This window comes from Saccostrea cucullata, unplaced genomic scaffold, assembly GCF_032062105.1.
Source record: "Saccostrea cucullata isolate Sc308-1 unplaced genomic scaffold, CSIRO_AGI_Scuc_v1 ctg20, whole genome shotgun sequence".
NCBI classification, from domain to species: domain Eukaryota; kingdom Metazoa; phylum Mollusca; class Bivalvia; order Ostreida; family Ostreidae; genus Saccostrea; species Saccostrea cuccullata.
In genome coordinates, this window is record NW_026936980.1 from 45,550 (window position 1) to 71,376 (window position 25,827).

Below are 25,827 nucleotides of genomic sequence, written 5' to 3' on the forward strand. Positions count from 1 at the left end.
AATAAATCGGACCACTTAAGAGTACGAATGGTAAATAAGAAGTTCTTATGGTGATGTGTGTTTCTTTAAACTTTGAAATAATTTATCGCTTATTAACAACTAAGAAGTTTAAACCGTGCAATTTTGTATTCTTTCCAAATGCTACAAAATAATGAAAAAAATACAGATAAAACAAATTTAAAAAAAATAGAGGTTATGTGAGTACGGAGCTCACTAAATGACACCCCCTCTCCAATATTATTATACATGTAATGGCAAAGTTCATGTTTTACTTTAGGAAACCCAAAATAAGTGTCAGATACAAAGTAAAATAAGACGTGCCCAATGGCATGATGTAATAAAGAATCTGTAAAAGTATATTTTAGTGGTATATAGGAGGAGTTGAGGATAAGAATTGTAACCCTTCAATATTATAGAAAGATTGGAAGTGTTTATGTTTTGCTATGGGAACGCAAAATATGTTCCGGATCAAAAAGTAAAATAGTAGATGCACAATGACACTGTTTAACAAATCTGTAAAAAATCTCATTATTATATTTGGTACCCAAAGCGTGACTGGCGGACGCACATTCCAAAAGTTATAGACTCTTCCACTTTTCAAGCGGGAGATAAAAGTAAAGAAATTGAGCATGCAGAAGGTTAGAAATTTTAAACCCAATTAAATTTTGAAATATTATTTCCAAAATGGTTTTGAATTACTTAGTGTTTGTGACATTTATATCAAGCGAGACTTTTATTTCCTCATAGTTTAACTACCGAATTCATTTATAAAATATCGAGATAACGAACAGAATTATTTTCAATTAAACTAAAATTAAGTAACAGGCAGACGGACGGACAGACGGAAAACGGAGGTAAAGACGGACGGACATCCCAATCACAATGTTATACCCCCCACTTTTGAAGCGAGGATAAACATCACCTGACAAAAAGTATATATATTTGAATGAGGACAGTTCAAAAATTACGTGGACCCTGCTATTACACAGACGTGAAATATTAATAAAATTTTCACAGAAACATATTTTCATATCAAGTAACCGACCGCCTCCTGGCGGCCGGTAATAAGACGTGCCCAATGGCATGATGTAATAAAGAATCTGTAAAAGTATATTTTAGTGGTATAGGAGGAGTTGAGGATAAGAATTGTAACCCTATCTATCAATAATATTATACTTTTAGTACTCACCAACATCGTTTTTATGGTTTGTTTATAAAAAAAATACAATCTGATGGAAACATTTTATATGACTGACGAGATTTTTTTTATCATTTCATGCATTTTAAATTCTTTCAAGTCCTGTATCGAAATGAGGAGTGATGTTTTCTTTTCCTCAATTGTTGGAAGTACTAGATGCATTGAGCGATTGATAAAATGTGAGTTCGGCATTTAATTCGATTCGCAAGTATCGAAAATAGACTCCGGTAGAAGTGGGCGAAATTTCCAGTTTTCGTGATAGCGCCGGTTCTGACATTTTCCTGGCACTTAAAATAGCAAAATCGTAAAAAAAAAAAAGCCAGGAAAACGTCAGATATTTCGGACTATGATGTTTGCATTTGTAAAATATTGAACATAGAAACAATAGATAGAGAAAATTCGAAATAAATGTGGAAACGGGTAGGAAAAAATAAAGTGATATTGTGGGTCTTCTATTATCATTTTTATAATTGACGCCCAGTTAGATTTTCACAGATTCTTTCTCCTATTTGATCGACATAAAGAGATAATCAGAAAAATAGGATGTTCGCCATTTTGAATCGCCATATGACCTCTTTAATGCCATTTTCATGAGGACCAGCATATTTTACCGGATTTAGTAAACTCAAATTAGGGTAATAATCTATGTGGGACCAAATTTTAATTATTTCCCGTTAGAATTTTTTTTTATTAATCGGGCCAGATTATGATACCATTGTCGCATCAAATAATTTCCCATGAACATATATCAGTTGGTTAGACGAATGACATTTTAAAATCATTTAGAAGCCCCAACATTAATAAAATCACATAAACTATTTTTTCACTGAATATATCTCATATTATTTGTCAAAGATTTCTTTAGTTGTATTGAATATTTTCGAATACAAGTAATTAAAATTCAACGACAGTGATATTTTAAAGATTCCACCAAGAAATTAAATGCATGATTATTTAGAATTGTGAAAATTACACATGAAACATGAAGGATTTTATACATTGAAATGTCTGTTAAAAATGGTATCGAAGAAGAAAAATTTAAAGCCAATTTAAGTTTTAATTTAAAGCCAATAAGAATTGATTTGTTTGTACAGGTTTTATAATTATAGATCCAGCTTACCTCAGTATATTAAGAGAAACAATTTTATTATGTAACCTAAATGTATGTTGCTCTTTATATAAATAATATCTTTAAATATGACGTCGACATCGCAAATCGGAGGGTTAACTATATTGAACTGATAAACTTTAGGAAGGTTATCATTTGTAAAGTATTTGTAAAGCAGAATTACATCAGGTAGTATACCTTATTTTATTTGAGATTAGTCTATTTACTTAATAGTACAGGTACATATAACCACCACATAATTCCACCAGCCCGTGACATGATTATAATGGAGACCCTAAATAAGCGTCAGATCAAAAAGTAAAATAGGAAATGCACAATGGCATTATGTAATAAGGAATCTGTGGAAATATAATAATTATTAATACCTTCAATATTATAGAAAGAGTGGCAGTGTCCATGTTTTGCTATTAGTAAATCAAAATATGTGTCGGATCAAAAAGTAACACAGGAGGTACACAGATTAAAAAAAATTCTTTGAAAGTCTCGTTAAATTTCATTCAGTGGTATAAGATAAGTTGCAGATAAGCTCAACATGTAACAGGCAACGGACGGACGGACGGAGAGACGGAGGATTGAGGTACAGACGGACAGACATCCCAATCACAATGTTATACCCCCCACTTTTGAAGCGAGGATAAACATCACCTGACAAAAAGTATATATATTTGAATGAGGACAGTTCAAAAACTACGTGGACCCTGCTATTACACAGACGTCAAATATTAATAAAATTTTCACAGAAATATATCTTAATTGAATTTTTGTAAACTTGCACAAAGTATCCTTGGGTGAAGGGGATTCAAATTTGTTCAAATAAAGGGCAACGTCCTCTTCCAAGGGGAGATAATAATGAATTTGTGAAAAATTAATGGCATCTTTTAAAAAATCTTCTCAAGAACTAATGGGTCAGGAAATATGAAACTCATGTGGAAGCATCCTAATGTAGTGTAAATTAAAGTTTGTTCAAATCATGACCCCCGGGGGTAAGATGGGCCTACGATAGGGGATCAAATTTTAACATAGGAATCTTGATTGTTTGCAGCAAATTGCGGAGATTCTTCCTTACTCGCCTGTGTGGCGCAGTCGTTAGAGCGTCTGCTCTAGAGTTGCGAAGTAAGGAGCTGATCCTAGCCTTACGTCGCGGGTTCGAATCTCACTGTGGGACGTGGAGACAGGTCTTTCGGATGAGACTTTAAAAGCCGAGGTCCCGTGTCGCAGTAGGTGCTGGCACGATAAAGGTCCCTCCCTGCTTAATGGCCTTACGTGCCGAGTATAGGACAGAAATTTCAGATCACTGGCAAGTGGTGGCGTCTCCACACGAGTAAAAGAATTCTTGAAAGGGACGTTAAACAATATAGAATCAATCCCTAAAAGTTGTAAAAGATGTAGAAGAGTGAAATGTGAAGGAAAACAAACAAATATGCTGTGTATTGATGTTTGTAGTCCGAAATACCTGACGTTTTCCAGGCTTTTTTTACGATTTTGATATTTTACATACCAGAAAAAGGTCAGAACCGGTGCCATTACGAAAACTGGCTATTCGCCGCCTCCAACTGGAGGCGGCATTCTCGGGTTGATTTTCGATATTTGCGAATATCAAATTCACAATCTATCAATAATATTATACTTTTAGTTCTCACCAACATCGTTTTTATGGTTTGTTTATAAAAAAAAATACAATCTAATGGAAACATTTTATATGACTGACGAGATTTTTTATCATTTCATGCATTTTAAATTCTTTCAAGTCCTGTATCGAAATGAGGAGTGATGTTTTCTTTTCCTCAATTGTTGTAAGTACTAGATGCATTGAGCGATTGATAAAATGTGAGTTCGGCATTTAATTCGATTCGCAAGTCTCGAAAATAGATAATGTGAGTACGGAGCTCACTAAATGACACCCCCTCTCCAATATTATTATACATGTAATGGCAAAGTTCATGTTTTACTTTAGGAAACCCAAAATAAGTGTCAGATAAAAAGTAAAACAAGAAACATATTGAAGCAAGCGTCAAAAATCGGCCGCAAACCAATTAATTGTTCCATTGTTATTTAGTAATTAGAAAATGAAATTTGCGTGACCTGTTTTTAAAATTTCTTATTTGTCTATTAAAATATCCTCGTGACATGAAACACTTGCATGCGACATTGCCAATTTTCTTCATGCATAATGCATGTACAATATTATATGTATAAGCAAACTGTTCATAGACCTCTGCGTCGGTACTTAAATTGTAAACGAATCGCTCTGGTGGAAGTTTGCTGTTTAAGTAGTTTTTACATAAAAGTACAGAACTAAAATTTAAACTAAGCTTTAGTTTTACTTTAATAAAAACGCAACAAATATGAAATATGTGGGGCTCTTCGCTCTCTCTTAGAGGATATTAACATCCCCTAACTCCCTCTAGATCCACCACTACATTTCTTCTCTTTTGGTGTTGAGATGTGGCGGGAAAATGCATGGCACATTGTAAAACGCGCTTTATCCTAGTCTCTTGGACCAAAATGTTGTAAGATTCTGTGCTTTTAAGAAATAAATATTTCATCAAATTTTTGAAAATTTTCCATAGAAAATGTATAAATATACGCGTCATTTCAAAATAAATACAACAAATCCCGTTTAGGCTGTTTAAACAGAGAAAGTAAAATTGTTGATTTACAACGCTGTCTTTGTTTTAGACTATGCCTACATATAACTTCGCCGCACTTCAATCATGTCGGAGTATGTCAATCAGGATTGGATGAAACACTTACCCCCATTATTTATAAGATTTTAATTTAATGATTATTGTGCTTTTTGTTAAACATTTAAAAATATCTTGGTTTAATATTCTTTAATATGAACGTTAAATATTTAATTATTTAAATTTTTGTAACTCCGCAGAAACGCAGGTCGACTTCAAACTTTCATATCAAGTAACCGACCGCCTCCTGGCGGCCGGTAATAAGACGTGCCCAATGGCATGATGTAATAAAGAATCTGTAAAAGTATATTTTAGTGGTATAGGAGGAGTTGAGGATAAGAATTGTAACCCTATCTATCAATAATATTATACTTTTAGTACTCACCAACATCGTTTTTATGGTTTGTTTATAAAAAAAAAATACAATCTGATGGAAACATTTTATATGACTGACGAGATTTTTTTTTATCATTTCATGCATTTTAAATTCTTTCAAGTCCTGTATCGAAATGAGGAGTGATGTTTTCTTTTCCTCAATTGTTGTAAGTACTAGATGCATTGAGCGATTGATAAAATGTGAGTTCGGCATTTAATTCGATTCGCAAGTATCGAAAATAGACTCCGGTAGAAGTGGGCGAAATTTCCAGTTTTCGTGATAGCGCCGGTTCTGACAATTTCCTGGCACTTAAAATATCAAAATCGTAAAAAAAAAAAAGAAAAAAGCCAGGAAAACGTCAGATATTTCGGACTATGATGTTTGCATTTGTAAAATATTGAACATAGAAACAATAGATAGAGAAAATTCGAAATAAATATGGAAACGGGTAGGAAAAAATAAAGTGATATTGTGGGTCTTCTATTATCATTTTTATAATTGACGCCCAGTTAGATTTTCACAGATTCTTTCTCCTATTTGATCGACATAAAAAGATAATCAGAAAAATAGGATGTTCGCCATTTTGAATCGCCATATGACCTCTTTAATGCCATTTTCATGAGGACCAGCATATTTTACCGGATTTAGTAAACTCAAATTAGGGTAATAATCTATGTGGGACCAAATTTTAATTATTTCCCGTTAGAATTTTTTTTATTAATCGGGCCAGATTATGATACCATTGTCGCATCAAATAATTTCCCATGAACATATATCAGTTGGTTAGACGAATGACATTTTAAAATCATTTAGAAGCCCCAACATTAATAAAATCACATAAACTATTTTTTCACTGAATATATCTCATATTATTTGTCAAAGATTTCTTTAGTTGTATTGAATATTTTCGAATACAAGTAATTAAAATTCAACGACAGTGATATTTTAAAGATTCCACCAAGAAATTAAATGCATGATTATTTAGAATTGTGAAAATTACACATGAAACATGAAGGATTTTATACATTAATTACAAATGTCTGTTAAAAATGGTATCGAAGAAGAAAAATTTAAAGCCAATTTAAGTTTTAATTTAAAGCCAATAAGAATTGATTTGTTTGTACAGGTTTTATAATTATAGATCCAGCTTACCTCAGTATATTAAGAGAAACAATTTTATTATGTAACCTAAATGTATGTTGCTCTTTATATAAATAATATCTTTAAATATGACGTCGACATCGCAAATCGGAGGGTTAACTATATTGAACTGATAAACTTTAGGAAGGTTATCATTTGTAAAGTATTTGTAAAGCAGAATTACATCAGGTAGTATACCTTATTTTATTTGAGATTAGTCTATTTACTTAATAGTACAGGTACATATAACCACCACATAATTCCACCAGCCCGTGACATGATTATAATGGAGACCCTAAATAAGCGTCAGATCAAAAAGTAAAATAGGAGATGCACAATGGCATTATGTAATAAGGAATCTGTGGAAATATAATAATTATTAATACCTTCAATATTATAGAAAGAGTGGCAGTGTCCATGTTTTACTATTGGTAAATCAAAATATGTGTCGGATCAAAAAGTAACACAGGAGGTACACAGATTTAAAAAAAATTCTTTGAAAGTCTCGTTAAATTTCATTCAGTGGTATAAGATAAGTTGCAGATAAGCTCAACATGTAACAGGCAACGGACGGACGGACGGAGAGACGGAGGATTGAGGTACAGACGGACAGACATCCCAATCACAATGTTATACCCCCACTTTTGAAGCGAGGATAAACATCACCTGACAAAAAGTATATATATTTGAATGAGGACAGTTCAAAAACTACGTGGACCCTGCTATTACACAGACGTCAAATAGTAATAAAATTTTCACAGAGATATACTTTAAAAGAATTTTTGTAAAATGTTTGGATTTTAATTAATCTTAATATAGGTTATTAGAAACTAAAATAGAAAGTACGGTTTGGGCATTATTGTGCCATCGAAAGAACTATATGCGATATATTGCATATCTTTGCCCCCACTTAAGTCAAATTTGAAAAATTCTGTATTTTATAAATTGTATGAGAAATATAAATTAACAGATCATATTATAGTTTTAAAGTAGCTTATAGACAATTTTTGTTTTTAATTACGTCTCAAATTAGTTCGATTTTATATCATTTTTTAGAAAGAAGACAAAATGGACAAAATTTCAACAATTTTGGCTTTAAAGTTTATAAAGCACAAGTTTACCCAGGAACAATATTTACATATTTCATTGATATTATCATTCTACACATAATATCAAAATATTGAGCCTGATCAGATCTGCGCTCGGTGACTTTCACTCAAAATATCGACGTAAAATATACATTTTTCTGTAAAAGTCTGTGGAAATTTAAATTTACGTCATTTTCGTGACGTCATTTCAAATATATGAAGTCATTGCTAATGAAAATATTCAGTGTTTTGAAGTCAGCATATATTCCCCTGTTTAAGAAGAAAATTAAATATTTCTCCGTCAAAGTTTGATTTTTTTTTGGGGGGGGGGGAGGGGCAAATATTGGTTATTACCGAATAAAGTTCTTTAATAAAAAACTATTAAATAAGCTCGAGTCGAGTAAATGCATATTATAACGCAAAGCATTGCATGGGGTAAGAAAAGTCTGGAAATATATCGTCCTTAATTTGGTGCCTTTGTAAGTTTAAAACTGAAAAAGCCTCAACATGACTAATTTTAGGGGGTATATCCTTTTAAGGAAAAACTATGCACAGCAGTCGTTACTTCAATTATTTGATAATTATGTTGTGTAAAATCCTTTCACAAGTAAAATTTCTTGAATACGGGTAAATGCACAGGTTCATTATGTTACAATTAGTAACCCTAACCCTTGCTGCTTAATCATAACACTTATGTTTAATAAAACCCCTAACCTAACCCTATCCCTCGCAGCTTGATCCTCACACTAGCACTAGACCTAAAACCTGCAGCTTAACCTTAACTTTAATTCTTCCTGAACCCTTACTCGATTGTTAACTCTAATACGCCTAACCCTGCATGTTTTATGAGAAAACCTATTTGTAAAATAGTCTCTCAGTGTGACAATTTTTTTTATCGGAAGCATCGATCGGCTTTGACGCTGATTGTTTTTTTTTCTTTTTTTGTTTCCTTTTTTCTGTGGTACTATTTATATTAAGAAAGGCGATCATGACGCTTAAGGAAGCTCTAAACACTAACAGAAACTGTTTTGTTTTGTTTTTTTTTTTGGAGTCAGAGAAAAATATATAAAGATATGCATATTGAGACTTTTACATTCATTTAGAACATAGGATACGTGCCTTATTTGCGCAGGAAAAATGTTCAAAGACAATGGACTATTTGTGAGCAGAAAACACTGTTGTTTACTTAAATTGAGAAAATGAAAGAAAATAATTAATTAAATTTCTTTCTATTTGTCTTATATAATGTTACAAATATTTTAATCTATTACAAATTATGTAATTAACGGTAAATAACAATTTCTTTAATCTTACATCTAAGGGCAGATCACTCTAACTGCATAAAACTATCCAATAAATAGAGCTTTTTAGTGTGCAGTGTTTCGAGCGTCCTTTAAGCCAGGACTTTGCTTTCAGCAAATACAATGTAAAATATACTGTAATAACTGTGCGGTTGATTTTGAGACAGTGAAAAAGTTACGTATATTTAATCCTTGTCATGTGAAGCACCCTTTTTGTTTTGGATAAAAAGAATAGTTATATTTATTTAGATGTTTAATGCATAAAGCATACAGTGTACATTTGATTTGCATTTTCACGGGGTTCAACTCTCGTGACATCAAAGTAAACTGCTAACTTTTATCATTTGAACTTTCCAATCCCCCGACCCCCCCCCCCGGTTCATTTTTGGTGTTTTGAAACGTAGCTTTTCTCACGTTTTATACACAAAATACCTTTTGAATGTAAATATAGTGTTATGAACCATTTGCGTTTGATAAGATACATGAAGATGGGGACTATTAATAGACTATAATTAATCCATTTTTTTAAAGTGATATCTTGCCACAGTGTGCAAAGATATTGGAATGCAAATCAGTTTTATCACAAATGTCATCGATAAGAGATGGAACACTGATCCTAGAAACGATTAAAAAAAATTTTCGTATGTTTGATATTTGCTATTCCATGCTTGATAATTTTCATAAATACAAGATTGCCACTTTTCCTAAGAATTAAGAATAATATCAAAATTTGTGAAAGTGCAAGGATATGTCAATCAAACGCGTCTAGAAATTTAAAGTTTCAATAACATTTAGATAAAATAAGATTTTTATTATATTTTCGTGTGAAATGCTATTGCGATATATAAGTCGTGATATTATACAAAAAAATTGAGAAAATATAAACTATAAATCTAAAGTCTATGCACTTTAATTTAGAAAAATATTTGATTATAAAGAAATTACCATTGTCTGTATTATTCTTGTCATTCCAGGAGACCAGCCATACAAGGCTTTGGTATCTGGGAAACATCAGAGTTCAGGATATTTTTAAGAAACATGGCAAATATTGAAAATCTGAAATCTGAACTCTACAAACTTGAACCTGAATTCTTAAACACTATGTCACTTCACATCGTGTCCGGTGAAGTGAAAATATCTAGTCATGTGCAACAAGGAGAAAAGGTTTACTTAGATAAAAATGGTGAAAATTCAAAACCGTCCTATGCAACAGCTGGAGCTCTTCTGAAAGATAATCTTGGTCAAGACGAGTTGTATGGATTGACGTGCCATCATGCATTACCTAGGGAGAAAGAATTTGTATACGTTCCGTCTGGAGAATCTATGCAACTTACCCAACTCGGAAAATGCATTTATTCTGATTCGCAACCTTTGCACGATTTTGCCGTTTTCCAACTAGACGATGACAAACGTAGAAACTGTGACACGACCTTTTTGAACAGAATGAAAAAAAAACCATGCAATGTATATATTTACGAAGGACCCCTACCGGCAATTGCTGTAGTACATGAAAAGGGGGCAACAACTTATATTGTTTAGTTGTTCATTTTTTTTTATATGTTTGAATTTTGAAATTGTAGAATTTAGGAAACAAGGAAACATAACATATTTCTCTCAAAGTTATACATAAATCATATTTATCAGCTTATATGCGTGTTTCTAATAAAAGCAATATAGGCTGATGTCCATTTTCCAATTTCAATTGTTAGAAACGTGTTACCAAATGCAAAGTAGCATTGGATTTAATGTAATATATTTGTTATAGTGCTATCTTCATGGTACATGAAATATTCTTCATTTTGGTTTTTGTGGCGAACTTTTGTATATAGGAATTTGTATTTTATTTTGTTAAATTAAATTAATCTGATATTGACAAAATGTCAGTAGCCATTTTCCCAAGCAGGGGAGAATGTCACATACTGGTATGTAATATTTTAATTTGTCCATACAGTTGGCGCGCATTGTCAATCAAACACGATTTTTGTTTGTTTGTGTTGTGAGTCTAGTGTGGATGTTTAGAGGGATCATCTGACATTGTTTATTTTCGTATTTACACGCGTTCTTTGGTTAGTTGACCTAATGTGACCTTACTGCTGACCAATAACTGACCGTTTTATCTTATTACAGTAATAAACATGTTTTAATTTATGCATTTAGGATATAAGCAAAGTACCCGCCTAAATTCTTTTCCACGCGATTTTTCGATTTACGGTAGAAGACTGTATCATATTAATTCTAAGTATTCCTCAAAGTATTTGCTTGGAGTTAATTTAACTGAATTCCTGGTAAGCTTTATGATTACCTTAATTTTATTATCATATAAATGTATAAATGTATGAATTATTATATGAAGAAACATGGATTGAAATTAAGAATGAAAAGTTCAATTTCTTTTTCTTTCAAAAATTGTATCCGTTACTTAGGTTGCATTGTCAGTCAGGATGGCATATCAACAGATGAAAAAAAAAAATCGAATTTGTGAAAAACTGCGCAGTATCTCAACTACTGAAACAATTCAAGTCGTTCTTAGGATTTTCTGGCTACAACAGAACTAAACATAGATTTTCATTAACATTCAACAAGCCAATGCCAACAAGCATTCAACCAGCTAAAAGAAAAAATAACTTCCGCTCCATTATTGACTTATGCAGACTTCAGTGAACCGTTTATATTGGAAATAAACGACAAAAGACGCAAATACTCGTACTTTTTCGTCTTGTTTTTGGAAATGGATACCTCCTAATCCATTTATGCAAAACTTGTCATAGCGATCACTTCTATCCAGCGGTCACTTGTCATTTAATTTCCTCCCAAAAAATGTCCTAGTATATAAAGTAACTCTATTAAGCGGTCTCCTGCGTAACGCCGTTAGCTCGAACAACTAACTTTATGCTTATGACGAAAAAAGTTAACAGAAAAAAAACCGAATACTAATATTATCGACAACTGATTATCAAGGTCTTCTAACTCTTGGATTTTTAATCAAGTTTTAAAAAAGAACAACGAATAAATTCTATTAATGAATATGATATTTTTGTTCACCATTTACAGGCCGATATCGCGCCTAACTCCGCGTGCCCCGAGAGTTGTAGATGTATTTCGCTTGATTGGCATTTTAATTTTCACACCTAGGAAACTTGCATCATTTTTTAAAGCCTTACGATTTATATATACACATTCTGGCTTAGGTATGTTGTGAATTTAAACAAAGGAAAACGACCGTTAGGGATTAGTAACGCTTTATTGCTCAGGACACCATGTCAGGTGAACCTGTTGATGAACTGAGAGTATGTCTGAGAGTTTATTTTACAACAAATCATAAACAGTTGTGTACATGTATTAAAAAACATATACACAGTCCAGAGGTTAATTTTATGAATTGAGTTTAGATAAAATAATTTTTGACTGATTTTATTTATTCCTTACACAAGAAAAAAATATTGTTTTGATAGGGGATAATGCAAACATCCTGTAAGTGTGAGATTCAATATACAAGTTAACAGGTATTTAATTAATTTTCTTGGATTCAATAAATCTAGTTTGAATTCATTCATAAAAGTAATGCATCTACTGAATTAAAAAAAATAATTTAAGTAAGATCACTAATGTCTAATACCTAACTTTCTTGTATATTTTGTAGTGATATACATAATATAAACACAAAACTAATTACATATGAAATTTGTAAATAAATTCTTTTTTTTTTAAAAAAGATGAATTCCTTACCAGTCACCTCTCTATAAAGGTGACTTTTGATGGATCACGTAGGTGACTGCTTAATACAGGTTTGACTGTAATTGCATTTGAACATCCTTCTGTTTCAATTCACTTGGAAGATATTCCGTTGACATCACACACTACATTTGTACATGTATTTCAGAACACCTTAATCATTTCGAGGCAGAAATTATACAAGAGCTATGTAGGATTTATGGGATTTATTTACCCCTCATCACCCTGAAGGAAATGGTCAATGCATACGTTTAAATAGAACTCAGGATAACTTACTCGGTTCTTTATCTCCGTACAAAAAGAATTAGTGGCCAGATCACATTAAAGAAGTCCAGTTCTGAAGTGCTGAAGAATGTTACCATTCATTTCAACTACTGGATTTACACCATACTATTTAATGTTAGGACGTGATCCGAACCTTCCAATAGAATTTCTTTTAGGATACGATGACAGAAGTCAAACACAGGACTTGGACCGATGGATACAACAACATAAAAAAAAAATATAGTTTGCGTGTCAACGTACACTGCAAGAAACCAAACATAATGCAGAAATGAGAAGAAAAGCCCACGACAGATTTAGATGTTCACAAATTCAAATATTTCCGTTGGTGACAAGGTGTATCTTAGATATCGCAACTTCCGAAAACGTCATAAACGACAGTAGTACTGGTGATGTTACTCAATACGTGGTCACTGAAATTCCTTATAAAAATTCGTCTGTGTTTTTTGTAAAAAAATAAAAATAAAAAACAAAACCCATGTGTTGTAAAGGTAGTGGAAATCAGGTAAAGCTTTATAATGTACGAGGGCTGTTCAATAAATAATGTCCTCGATGCTAAGAAAGAAGCAAAAGACGCTTTTCAATGATTTAGTCTCCATGATTTTACTTAATAATCTCTTTAAATTCAAACACATGTCTGTAACATTTTTTATCCAATTTCCGATTTTTTTAGAACTCTTTTTTTGGGTATGACCCTTAGTATACTGGAAAATGGCAGATCTAATGATTTTCTGGACTTGTTTTTTCCTTCTGAAAGAAAGTTTTTTTTTCAAGTTTAGTAATAGAAACTAGTCAAAAGGTCAAAGATCTGGCAAATATTGTCAATGTGAAAAAACATTAACTTTCTGTTTATCTCGAAAACCCCTTTACTCTTCAGGGCATGCGGGTTTGGACGCTGTCATTAAGAAATTTAATGTAGTGGATTCCTGATTCTTGGTCCTTGCTCAAATAAATCTTTCGATCTTTTTGCAAAAAAATCGCTTTCTAGACTCCACCAGATATAAAATGTCTCCCCAAATAGGAATTTGAACAACAATACCACTAATATTTAAGAAAATTGCATATAAATCTGTCTTTGTGCTCTTGCATACCTTTGCTTTTGTCAGACCTTCGCAGTTTTTATCAAGTACATGTACATCTTACGGTAAATTTTGTTTTGATGATTTTAAGCAATAGATTAATGCTCCAATATCTGTTTGAATATCATAATAACCTGGATAACTCCAATTACTGATATTTAAAAAAAAATGCGAAGAGTTTCGTACACTGTCGTTTTCACTCATTTTTCAAAATATAGGGTGACCTTTGAGTACCAAGTTTTTTTGTTTTTTTTTTACTGTCGAACGTTTCTTAAAAACAGTGTAAATTACTCCAGATATGATGTCTATCAAATATTATTTGTTGAAATTTGGCAAACAGTACACAAGTTGTTATAATTTTTGTTTGCAAGGAGGGTACCCATTTTTGATGCCCATTATATAATTTTTTATCATTGAAATCCAACTGCTCATTAATATAAAACAGGCATCGGTTGCTGTAAATGACAAATGTTTCAGTGAATATTTTTTTGGGGTTTTTAACAAGTTTTACAGCAGCTTTAATGTTACCTTTATTTTCACTCCAGTTTACTGATTCTTTACCATTATTTATTCCAGTGTCTCGAATAGCCCTTGTTTCCCAGCTTCTCACGATGAAACTATGTGATGAAAAGTGGTCACATAAACTGTTATAAATTCACTAAAGATTCAATAATGAAAGAAAGTCAAGTTTAATGTCATATGATATCTGTAGTGTATTTCATACAGTTCAGGACATTATTTATTGAACAGCCCTCGTATATGTATATGTTACAGTAAATATGTGAAATCAGGAATTTCATGTATTTCCTAAACCATTCAGTAAATACATGTATTTACTGGCCGTTTTAGGAAATACTTGTAATTGCAGAATAGCTAGGAATTTCATGTATTTACTGGACATTTTAGCCAATTTTACACGTTTTTACTAAACTAGGCTGGATGAAAATAAATGTCCTTTAAAACATTGAATAAGTATACGAATACGAAACTGCTTATTTTTAAAGCAGCATTTGTTAAGAATTGTTTCTAACTAGGTAACGTTATGCATTAATTTTGAATTCCTTTATTGTACTTCTACTGTAAGATGGATTATAGATGAGGTTATTTAAATCCCAGTAATATCAACTAATTTATCAGTATCCTGTCTTAGTGTAAAGGTTCTTGGTGTGTGAATCACACAGACTTGTCACGTAAGCATATTCATGCAGCGCTAGCGCGCTTCATGAAAAATATACTCAAGATTTACTCAATATTGTGAGGGTGAAAAATTTCTTTAAGTAAAGTTTCATCTTCAATTACTGACTTCAGTTTTGTTACATAATGTTTATTTTACAAGATTATTTTATAAATTGCATTTTTCACGAGACGGCATATAAGAATTGTTGCAACAGCTGTGCAATTTTTAATATCTATAAAACATTTATGTAATGTAAACGTGCAAAAATGAAAAATGCTCAGTAAAGCATGTTTTATCAAAATAAAATATCTGCACATTTTTAAGGATCCCGGAAAGCACCAAATCTTCGTACATTTATTGGAAAATAGGTTTTTATCTAGGGAGTTTAACTAGTGTCATTGAAATGGCGCGCTCACATTAGAACTTGTCCGCGAACTTTTCTAACAGCCCTTGTATGTTATGATATAGAAAACACATTCCAGAAAATGAAAGCAGAGTATCAAAATGGATTTTGGTTAATATTTACAAATAATGCATTTTTTGAATTCATATATAAATAAAGGTTTATTTCAATTATTATGTATTCACATATGATATGCTCACTGATATAAACATTGAATGAATTGTGCATCTGTTCATATTTTATTATTCAATTTTTGTATTATCTCATCAAAGCAAAGTCACTAGATACATGTATGTGTTAAAAATATTGAAAAGTTCAGTAGATGCGTGTATTTCCTAACTGATATCATTAAATACCGATTTAAATACGTGTATTCTCTAAGCAGAATATATAGGAACTTCATGTATTTCATAAAATTCAGGAAATACATGAAATTTCTGATTACACATATTTACTGTAACATATATATATTTCTTTGAGAGTGATATGTATATAATATTATGATTTTATTGTTTTTCACATTATGGCATTAAATTTTGATTGTTTTTCCAGCATTATTTATGATAATATAATTGAAAGAGCCACGTTGTATTTAAGCACGTGTTGTAGGAAATTGATTTTGGAATATATTTATGCACATAAAAGCTGCATCATTTTGCATTTCGTTTTTATTAAGGTGTTGGTAAATTATTTTGTCCGAAAAGAAACATTCATACCCAAAAGAGAATAGCAAAAGATGTTTTAATCAGAGGAAGAAAAATGACAATCTAGTGTCTGGTGATGGTAACATCGAATATAAAGAGTGTTTGTTTGTTGTTTTTTTTCTTGGGACCAAATATCTTGTACACATTCTAAAGAGAATAGGGGACCTTTTGGTTCAAATGCTTCAGAAATATAAGGGTAGTGTTTGAGTTTGAGTAATAAATGGTACTGAAAGAAGTTTGAAACCTACCCACAAAATTGTACTGTAAAATCACATATTTTCGAGGGGTCAAATTTTCGTGGTTTGGATAAAAACTCTTGATTCATGGGGATTTGAATTCGTGGATGAAGAATTGTTGAGAAGTTATGTATGTAACATTTTACATTTCGTGGTGGACATGAATTCGTAGGTCTCTTCATACCTGGAAAACAACGAAAATTAAACCCCCACGAAAATGTGTGATTTCACAGTATTTTCGAGTCTGGAAAAATTATTTATTTTGTTGGTTGGTGTTGTTTGTTTGGTTTGGTCAAGTTGTTGAGGTAAGAATTTAAGAAAGAATAAATCCAGAACTAAACTTAACTGTTCGTGCGCAATAAATATACTACTTTTTTTTCAATTGATGGCACTGTAGCTCTCCGTTCTGTCAAAATCATTTTTTTCGGAGAGCTACAGTTCACTTCTGCAGCTAATTTAAGAGCAGTCCCATGATCTTGGCTATTCAAATGCAATGGAATTTTTTTTAATATTTCGTGTTATATCTCTAACAAATCAGTTCTAGCTAACTTAAATCTGAAAAGCATGAAACTGTTCCTATACTTCCTGTGAGATCTTTCAGATAACAAGGTTCAACTCCCATGAGTACTTTCAGTACTTTGATTTGTTTCTGGTGATCCTTCATATCGTAAAGTTACTGTAAACAGTAAGATAAAGACGTTCACGAGGTTGGGTCTGATTAAGGGGTTCCTTAATATATATGATCTTTCGTTCAATAACTGTTTACAGTGAAGTAAAGAAGAATCAGTGTTAAGCATCAATACATTTTGTAACATAATGTTGTTGATTCTCGTCGATATCCGACAGTTATTGCAGAAAGTGAGATAGTACGATTCTCTGTCATCCTTGGACTTTCAGTAACGCATGGCATTCTCGGTGCTAAAAAAGATTCTTATTGCTTCAGAAATTAATAACATTAAACTTTAAATTGTTGTTAACAACGACGAGTCCACTTGTTTGCCATAACGCTGTTATTGGATATTTGCTACACTCGTTGACATTCGCCCGAATTTCTATCAATTATGTAAGGTCGAGAATACCACACCTTTCCGAAAGTCCAAGGTTAACAGAGAACTGTACCAAAGGAAACATCCAGGGATATAATTGAAGATTAAAAAAGTCTTTGTGAAAAGTTTTTTTTCTTCTCCAGATTTCTCACTCAATAATTCGGAACTCTTTTCATTAATGAATGTATTTACCGTGTTATTTGTTGTGTTGTTATTGCTATTTAAGGTATGTCACTCGTGAAAATTGTTAAATCAATGATTAATTGAGAAGTATATTTTGGATAAGTACTCATATAGAGTGACTCAAAATCGCAGAGAAAATAGGGGGTCAGTGTTCATCTTACTGATCTACGGTACAATGAAGTTGACATTTTTGCACTTAAATTTTAAGTCTTAGGTTCATTACTTAAACCTTTATTATATTTTATCAGATGTAACCAAGGCTAAAAATATCATCTTATTTTACGTAAAATATTTTGAAAAATTTTTATCATTGAAAAAATCTTGCAAATTAATGCGCGTAAATTATTGTGTGACCTTTTTGCACTAAAAAGTAACATATTTTGGGGTATTAAGCAACTAAATAGGCAATAAACTGTTTTCTTAAATCAAGCTTTTAACGACTTAAGTGCTGATCAGCAACAACTATCGAGTACTTTAAAATATTGAAAGAAAAAAATTTGGGTCAGTGATGTTAATTTTGAAATATTGGTCTAAATATGTGATTTTCAGGCAAAATATGGTGTTAATTTTATATTGACTTATTTGATATATCTTCATTTTTTGGCAAAGTTTGTTGAAGGAAGGTGTGAAACTTGTTCTAAAAATATAAATTAAGACCAATATTAAATATTCTTAGCAATTTCATAATGGAAAATATTCTCCGAGTAAAAGTATGTGAGGCTAAAAGTCCAAGATATTAAATTTAATAAATGTGCAGATTTGCAGAATTCTCTGCTAAATATCCTTCCACCAAAAAAAATAGTCCCTCACAAATCTTGCTTATTTGTAGTTTTTTGAGTAGTTTTTTGTTGAATGTTAAAACATTATTATTGATGAAATTAAATATATTATAAAAATTGAATTTTGATAAATAGTTTTGAAGTAAGAGGTTCTGCGTGAACTTTTCCAAAAAACTGACGAGTGACCTACCTTAAGGATTTCGAAGTATGACAGGGCAATTTCGGTAAAAATTACGACATTTTTCGTTGTTTTTAACATCTGCACTTTTTGTTGCTCTTCAGAGTTATCGACCATTGTAGACAAGCTTCATCAACACAGTTTTATATACACTGGCGTAATATATAGCACCAAAACAGAGGAGAGAGCAGTTTTTTTTATATGGAAACATGTAACGGTTGTTAATCAGGTGATCTATTGAAATATGTTTTCGCCCGCCAGTGTGCGTCGTTCGGCGGTCGTAAAATTTAGAACATGTTCAGCTTCTTTTGAACCAATTTAAGCTAATTTTTGTATATAAAATACATGTACATGTATTTGCGCAAAGGGGTACAAAATTTTTAATTTCATGGTCGATGCCATCACAGGGATGTAAGGGGTGGGTGAAAAATCATAGAAAGATTTTAACCATATCTACAGTATTTAAAAGACTTCTTTACCCTGAGACGTCAAGCAATAAAACTGTTGTCTTGATGAATTTTTTACCTAAACCACAGGATTTCGCGTACCCATCATTTTGACTGAAATTTTCAGTAAATAAAAAAATTACATAATACCTATAATAATAACACAAGGAGTGCAAACCGTTATCCGCGACGCCATAACGTGATGTCACGGGCGGTCCATTTACCCAAAAGGAACAAAAAACAAACAATCATACACAATTAACTAGAGATAAAGATATTACCTTTAGATACGAGTACAAGTACTTGTACTTCCCCGTTTTAAATTCTCTGGAATTTCTACTGACTTGTATCTGGTTTCTTTTCGTATATGACCTCAATCTTCTAGATTAGCATCTCAGGCAGTTTTGTTCCTTTTTGGGTAAATGGACGCGTCCGTGACGTCACGAAATGGCGTCGCGGACAACGGATATTTGAGCGAAGTCGTGGAGAAACGTCACCGATGCTGTTGTACAACATGCGTTCGAAATCATATGCATTAAGAGGCATAAAGAATGGTCCCTTCCAAAAAGATTGGTTTGTGTTTTATAATATTCGATTGAATATAAATTGTACGACAACCTTGATAATAAGCGAGGGGTTTCCCAGTGACCTAAAATGCGTTGCACTCCTTGTGTTGTTATTATTATAGGTATAACGTATTTTTTTTTATTTACTAAAAATTCGGTCAAATTGATATGTACACGAACTCCTGTGCATTAATTGAGAAATTTACGGCCCCAGGGTCAGGAGGAACGGTGGTGTTCTGTTGATCAGGTTTTAAAATTACATATATTCTTTTGAAAAACTTCTTTCCCTCTGTAAATTAAACAAAGAAATTAATTGCATGCATGATTATGATGAGCAAAGATGCTTCTTTTAAAATTGGTGTCACGAAAATCACTTTTGTTTGATTAATCATTTGCAGTGTAAACTGTATGTACAGTAATTTTTCACATGATTTTTAATTTTTAAAAAATCAGGTAAATAGTTCCTTAAAGATACTAAGTACATGCTCTCGATTGGAATTCCTATGCTCAAAGGTCCACACACGGATGTTTTTCTCTTAGTGCAGGTTGATTCACAAAGGAAGTCACTATCATGCTTATGCATATGTATTGGCGTCATTCATATTTTACATTTTTAGATATAGAATCGTATTTAGAGCTTTAATTAAATCTGTCTTGCATCTTGTCAACTAAAATTCAAATTGTTATTAATTAATCATTAAAAAGACCTTAATTTAGCATTTGCAAGCATAAACAAAAACACATTCTCTAAGCTTAAAAGGCAGTGAGTTCCAGAGACTCGATGCGGTCTTGTATTAGAGAAAAGAGGAAGGATCAATGGCAGTGACATTCTTAGTGATTACAGATATATTTATTGTCAGTGTAACAATATATATGTACATGGTTTGTGTTATTAGGAGTAATATTTTGTGAAAAGATAATGTAAATAAAGAGTATAAATAGCTTAAAGATTGGTGCTTTTTGTTAAATTTGCAAAGCAATCTTCATCCCTCTTATCTGTATTTTCTACTCTTTCAAAACTAACAACTAAGTTTTTCTCTTTTTTCAAAAGCTCAAAAGCGTTGTTCATTCGAAAACAAAAGCTGTAGTTTTCCGGATTCTTCATAATTTTTTCTCGTAACTGGTCGCCTCTAGTTTTGCCCACGGCTGTAGAATAACTCTTATCTCCCTTTTTAAGATTTGTTTCCGAATATCCTGAAGCTTCATCTAGTTTTTCCTTCTCTGGGTGGCTTATATCATCACGGATTTCAGGATGATTTGAATAGACCATTCCCAAAATATCAACAGCATTTTGGGACACTGAATTGTCTCTTGCAAAAACAATCGATCCACTGTCACCAGGAGTAGAGAATGGACGACCTAAGCCTTTGACAACAAAAATTTCTCTTTGATTAAGTTTATCATAGAATGCAAGACTAACTACACGGCCATGCGTCCATTTTGTTTTTGAACCGTTTTTATGTACAATTCCAACATTTATTGGAAAAAATTCCGAAACTTCTGCGTTGCATGTTTTCTCATCATCCCGTCTAAATTTGAAATCGCATTTATCATAAAATTCTTTACTGATTTCGACAACTGCAAAATCACAAGATTTTTCACGGGTGGTAAAAATGCATTTTCCCACTTCCTTTTCCTCTCCATCTATATTTGCATAAGCTGGCTCATTCAGCGTTGGATATAGATGGTTGCATGTCAAAGCATATGCATCACTACAGTTTCCAGCGGTTGTAGTGTCTTTTACGAATCCACCTAAAGTACCGCATTCAACCCCCTTCTCCGAAGCGGTGTGTTTGTGTAGCTCCCCACCTTGTTTTAATTGTGTTGCAATCTTCGTAGTAAATTTCTTTTTCTCAACTTGTACTTCAAATCTTTTAAAAAACCTCTCATTTTTGCTTTTTAGTTTTTCTATCAGGATAGCAACATCGACAGTTTCATCCATGAATATCTTAAAGGTCGCATCTTCCCAAATGCCGAACGAATTGACGTTGGGTTCTCTGAAAAATGAAATCTATTTAGTGAGGATAGATATTATATACAGTACAAGTTGTATACATATACTTTTTCAATTGCAAAAGGAAAGTCAAACTAAAAATACAAAACATGACACAGATATTTGCCTCGCAGCTTAGAAAGCGTTTACTGCCACAAGTCATGTTATATTGTATACCATAGGTTCAAACAAGTTTATCTCTTTAAAAAGATAGTTGAGCTAGCGCCGTACCAATTTTTAAACACAGAAAGGAAGGTCCGTGATCAAGTAATTTATTTTGCTGAATTCTTTAATTTTTATCGAGGCTGGAGTGTGATAAAAATATATAGTTGTTTTGTGAAGTGTATTTTATAGGCATAGGTAAAGAAACGAGGGGTGTTGACCTATTGGTGTTTTAGGGCAACTGAACATTTATGACCTTAACTGGAGAGGGGGGAGACTATATAATTATAAATGGTAAAGATGCCGATTGAGGCATTGTATGAGCTGGTTTAAGAAAAGAATTTCGCGGCAATGTAACAAAGAAAATACTGTGGAGTTAAAATGAATATAGAAATAACTCAAAGTGTATGTTGTATAAAGAAATCCAGAGAGTTCCAAATGTGAAGTTGCGAAGTAGCTTGGTCCTTTGGGTCATCTTTGTCAAGAAATGCTAGGTTTTAAAAAGCCATGCACAAGAGAATTTTTTTTTAAATACTGGATTTATTCGTTATTTTTAGTGTAAATTCTCGTTTCTGGAATTTGTAAGATTGGTTGAATTGACCAATCAGAAATCAGAGTCTATATTTGGTTGTGCTTAGATGTAAAAAACCTCCACTGTCTTTGTTTAGAACAATAAGATAATGACTCGGGCTTTTCCGTCAGAAAAAAATTGCAATTACGTAGTTATCTTTTAAATGTAAACTACACAATAAGTAAACACAGTTATTCATTGATACAGCGAAATTGTTATCGTATGTTCTATCTATAGTAGTTTTCCCAGTTTTCCCAGAATGCACCACCATGATGCCGAGCATGCGTATTCAAGGAATTTGGACTAACGTAGTTGCTAGCGCTCGAGAGCGCTAGCAATAAGATTGATTCCTTAATTATAAATTCATTTATACTCAGTCCTAGCTCCAGCAATTATAATACGAAATCCATCAACACGATTTAATGTGATGTAGTCATTAAATATTTATAATAATTTCTTTTTTGACTTGCATAATGTTTTACCTTAAAAGCAGATCTTTTATTTCTGATGGTATACTACCATAATCAATTCCTGTAGGCATACTTGCATGTTGTTGTGTACTTTTTTCAACCAAAACATGTTTAATAATAGATTTCATTTCCAGATAAAAGTCTCTCAGATCTTCCCGTGAACCATGTTCTGAATTTTTAATCACATTCATTGATCTCTCTAAGTAATCGACAAGTCCTTTCTCTATGCAAATGGAGATTGCTTTGCGTAATTTTTCTTCATCATACTCAACCACATGGATATGAGAATCCATTACTATCTCTATTTCGTCTTCATCCTTATTCACAAATAGTTTGTGGCATGCTTTCAGATCACTAATCTTTAAGTAAAAACAACGTTTTAAAATGCATTGAAATTTAATTGTACATGTAAAACAATAAATAGATGCAATTGTAGAGGATAATTACCTTTACATCCTTTTGAAAACAAATAAGTGGAGATATCGGCCAAACAGTTTTACCATTTTCTTCTTCATTTCCTATTCACAATTAACGTAAATAAATATAGAATTTAATTATTTTAAGATTATTCTTAAATATTAAAGAATTACATATGTACATCGATTTGAAGACGCAAGTTACAGCTCTCCTTCTTTTTTACACCATACCTTTAACTTTAGACACACATTTTAAGCTTTCTTCCATAAGGTTGCCAATAAAACCTATTTTGATGACAACTTCTGGTTCTTGTTTCAAGGAACAGGCAGCCAATTCATCTGGACCGAGAACATCGGCTTCCTTGAGCCGACAATAGCAGTCATATGCCAAACTGTACACATACTGAAAGTGTGGAAAGCTTTCCAACGGATAAAATCTATTACATCTAGGATATTCTGCAATGATAACAAAAGTTAATTTCGCGAGATTATAAATGACCAGATTCCGTATAGATAAAAAAGTTAATTTGATTATTAAATGAAGTAAATGGTCTGCATGTGATAGGATTTTTAAAATGCCGTGAAAATATACGATTGTCTGAAAAACTAACCGTGAGTCTCCTTCAAATCTGTAAGTTTAATTGGTAATGACCTGCTTCTCTCCAACTTTTTCCCGAAGAATTGCTTCAAAATAAAACATAAATAAGAAGTTTTATGTGAATAAAAACAGTTATGTACATGTACTTTACATGACTTTTATTCTCTTTATTGCCGCAGTCAATATCTAGGACTTTTTAAGTATTTTTCAATTTTAATCTACATACCTATAATACCAAAGGCGTTTCGTTTAAATAGTAGATGATGAAATATGATTACGAGGGGTGATCAAAAAGTTCGCAAACTAATTGAATAACTTCCATACAAGAAACAATATTTGATTTTAATGTTGATTATATTTTAAACTAATCCTCCCCGATTTTAATGCACATCAACCACCGTTCTGCGCATGCGGAATCACGTGATATTGGCGGTCACGTGACCCCCTACGAAGCGTTCTATCACAAAAGTTGAAAGATTTTTATGAGTTTTATATTTCTTTCAATGTGAGTTAATTTTTATGACAAGAACAGTTCATTTGTCAGAAATGGTCATATCTCGGCAGCAGAATGGATGGATAATAATATCCTTTCCAAAAAAGAAGCATGGCGACCATTAAAACACAAATCTTCTGTCTCAGGAGAGACTTTTATTCAAGGTGGATAGAGAATGGGTGCATCCTTTTTATCATATCTTATATGTTTAATATCTAAAGTAAACGATATCTTAGGTATTTAATACTTATATCATTGTTCAAATATTCGACTATTTTTCAAAGTGCTAATTGGAGGTCTTTGATAGCAAATTGCTTAATTAAAAATACATATCTTTTCAAACTTGCTTTCACTGGGTAAGATGACAAGTATCATTTTTAACCATCAGCCTTCCTTCACTAAAACGATTAATCCAATCATTAATTGAATTTATAGTAACTCATTTATCTCAATACACTGTGTACAAATTATTATATGATTCTGTAGAGGGATTTCTAAGATATACAATAAATTGTACAGTCGTTTGTTTAACGAGTTCGACTGAGACAACCATTTTTCGTCACGAGTGACCTAAGTAGTGACGTCATTTTCACATTGTGACGTCACAAACGAGAAGAAAAACTTTATTCAGCATATGCTATTTATAGAACTTGTGTATGACTATGTGTGTAACGAATTTCATTCTAATCTGAATTGTGGTTTTGTAGATATAGAGATAGTTTGCGAATTTTTTTATCAACCCTCGTAGTTAAGAAATAAGTCAGCGTTTCTGTGAATGTTGCAAAAAAACCTCTGAGGTCGAAAAACGTTGAAAGATAAAAGCCGAGGCGTTAGCCTCAAGAAAGCACTGAACTCACTAAATGAAACCCGGAGTATAGTGGCAAAGTTCATTTTTTGCTTTGGGAGACTCGAAATAAGTGTAAGACCAAAAAATAAAATAGGAGGTGCAAAATGGCATTATGTGATGAAAAATCTGTGAAAGTGTCATTAAATTTTTTAAGATATTTAGTTGCAAATAAGAGAAGGATACGTTCAATATTGTTAAATGAATGGCAGTGTCCATGTTTTGCGATAAGACATCCGATGAAATATTTGTTCGATTAAAAGTAAAATAGGATAGGGTTGCACAACGGCACTATGTAACAAAAATTGGTGAAAGTTTCATTAAATTTCATTCAATGGCATATGAGGAGTTGCGGATAAAAGATGTGTTCCCCCAACATACGGACGGACTACAGAGAGAGGGACGGACGGCGGTAAAGAATGGCGGACGGACATCCCGATCACTACATACCTTCCTACTTTTCGAGCGCGGGGGGGGGGGGGGGGGGAGTAATGCTTCTTGTGGGACAAAAAAGTTTCGAGTTGGGCCACTTTTAGAAAAACATTTTTTTTTA

General features: G+C 32.4%; 1 protein-coding gene across 1 annotated transcript; it reads right to left on the reverse strand.

Annotated features, from left to right (window-relative positions):
• Nucleotides 1–20,609: 20,609 nt before the first annotated feature.
• LOC134246962 (uncharacterized) lies at nucleotides 20,610–25,493 on the reverse strand. Its single transcript, XM_062729308.1, has 6 exons — nucleotides 25,461–25,493; nucleotides 23,951–24,023; nucleotides 23,571–23,795; nucleotides 23,371–23,441; nucleotides 22,936–23,282; nucleotides 20,610–21,724 (listed from the first exon to the last, which is right to left on the reverse strand). The coding sequence occupies exons 1-6, from the start codon at nucleotides 25,491–25,493 to the stop codon at nucleotides 20,671–20,673; spliced, it is 1,803 nt and encodes a 600-aa protein (XP_062585292.1). The 3' UTR covers nucleotides 20,610–20,670.
• Between the last annotated feature and the right edge of the window lie 334 nt (nucleotides 25,494–25,827).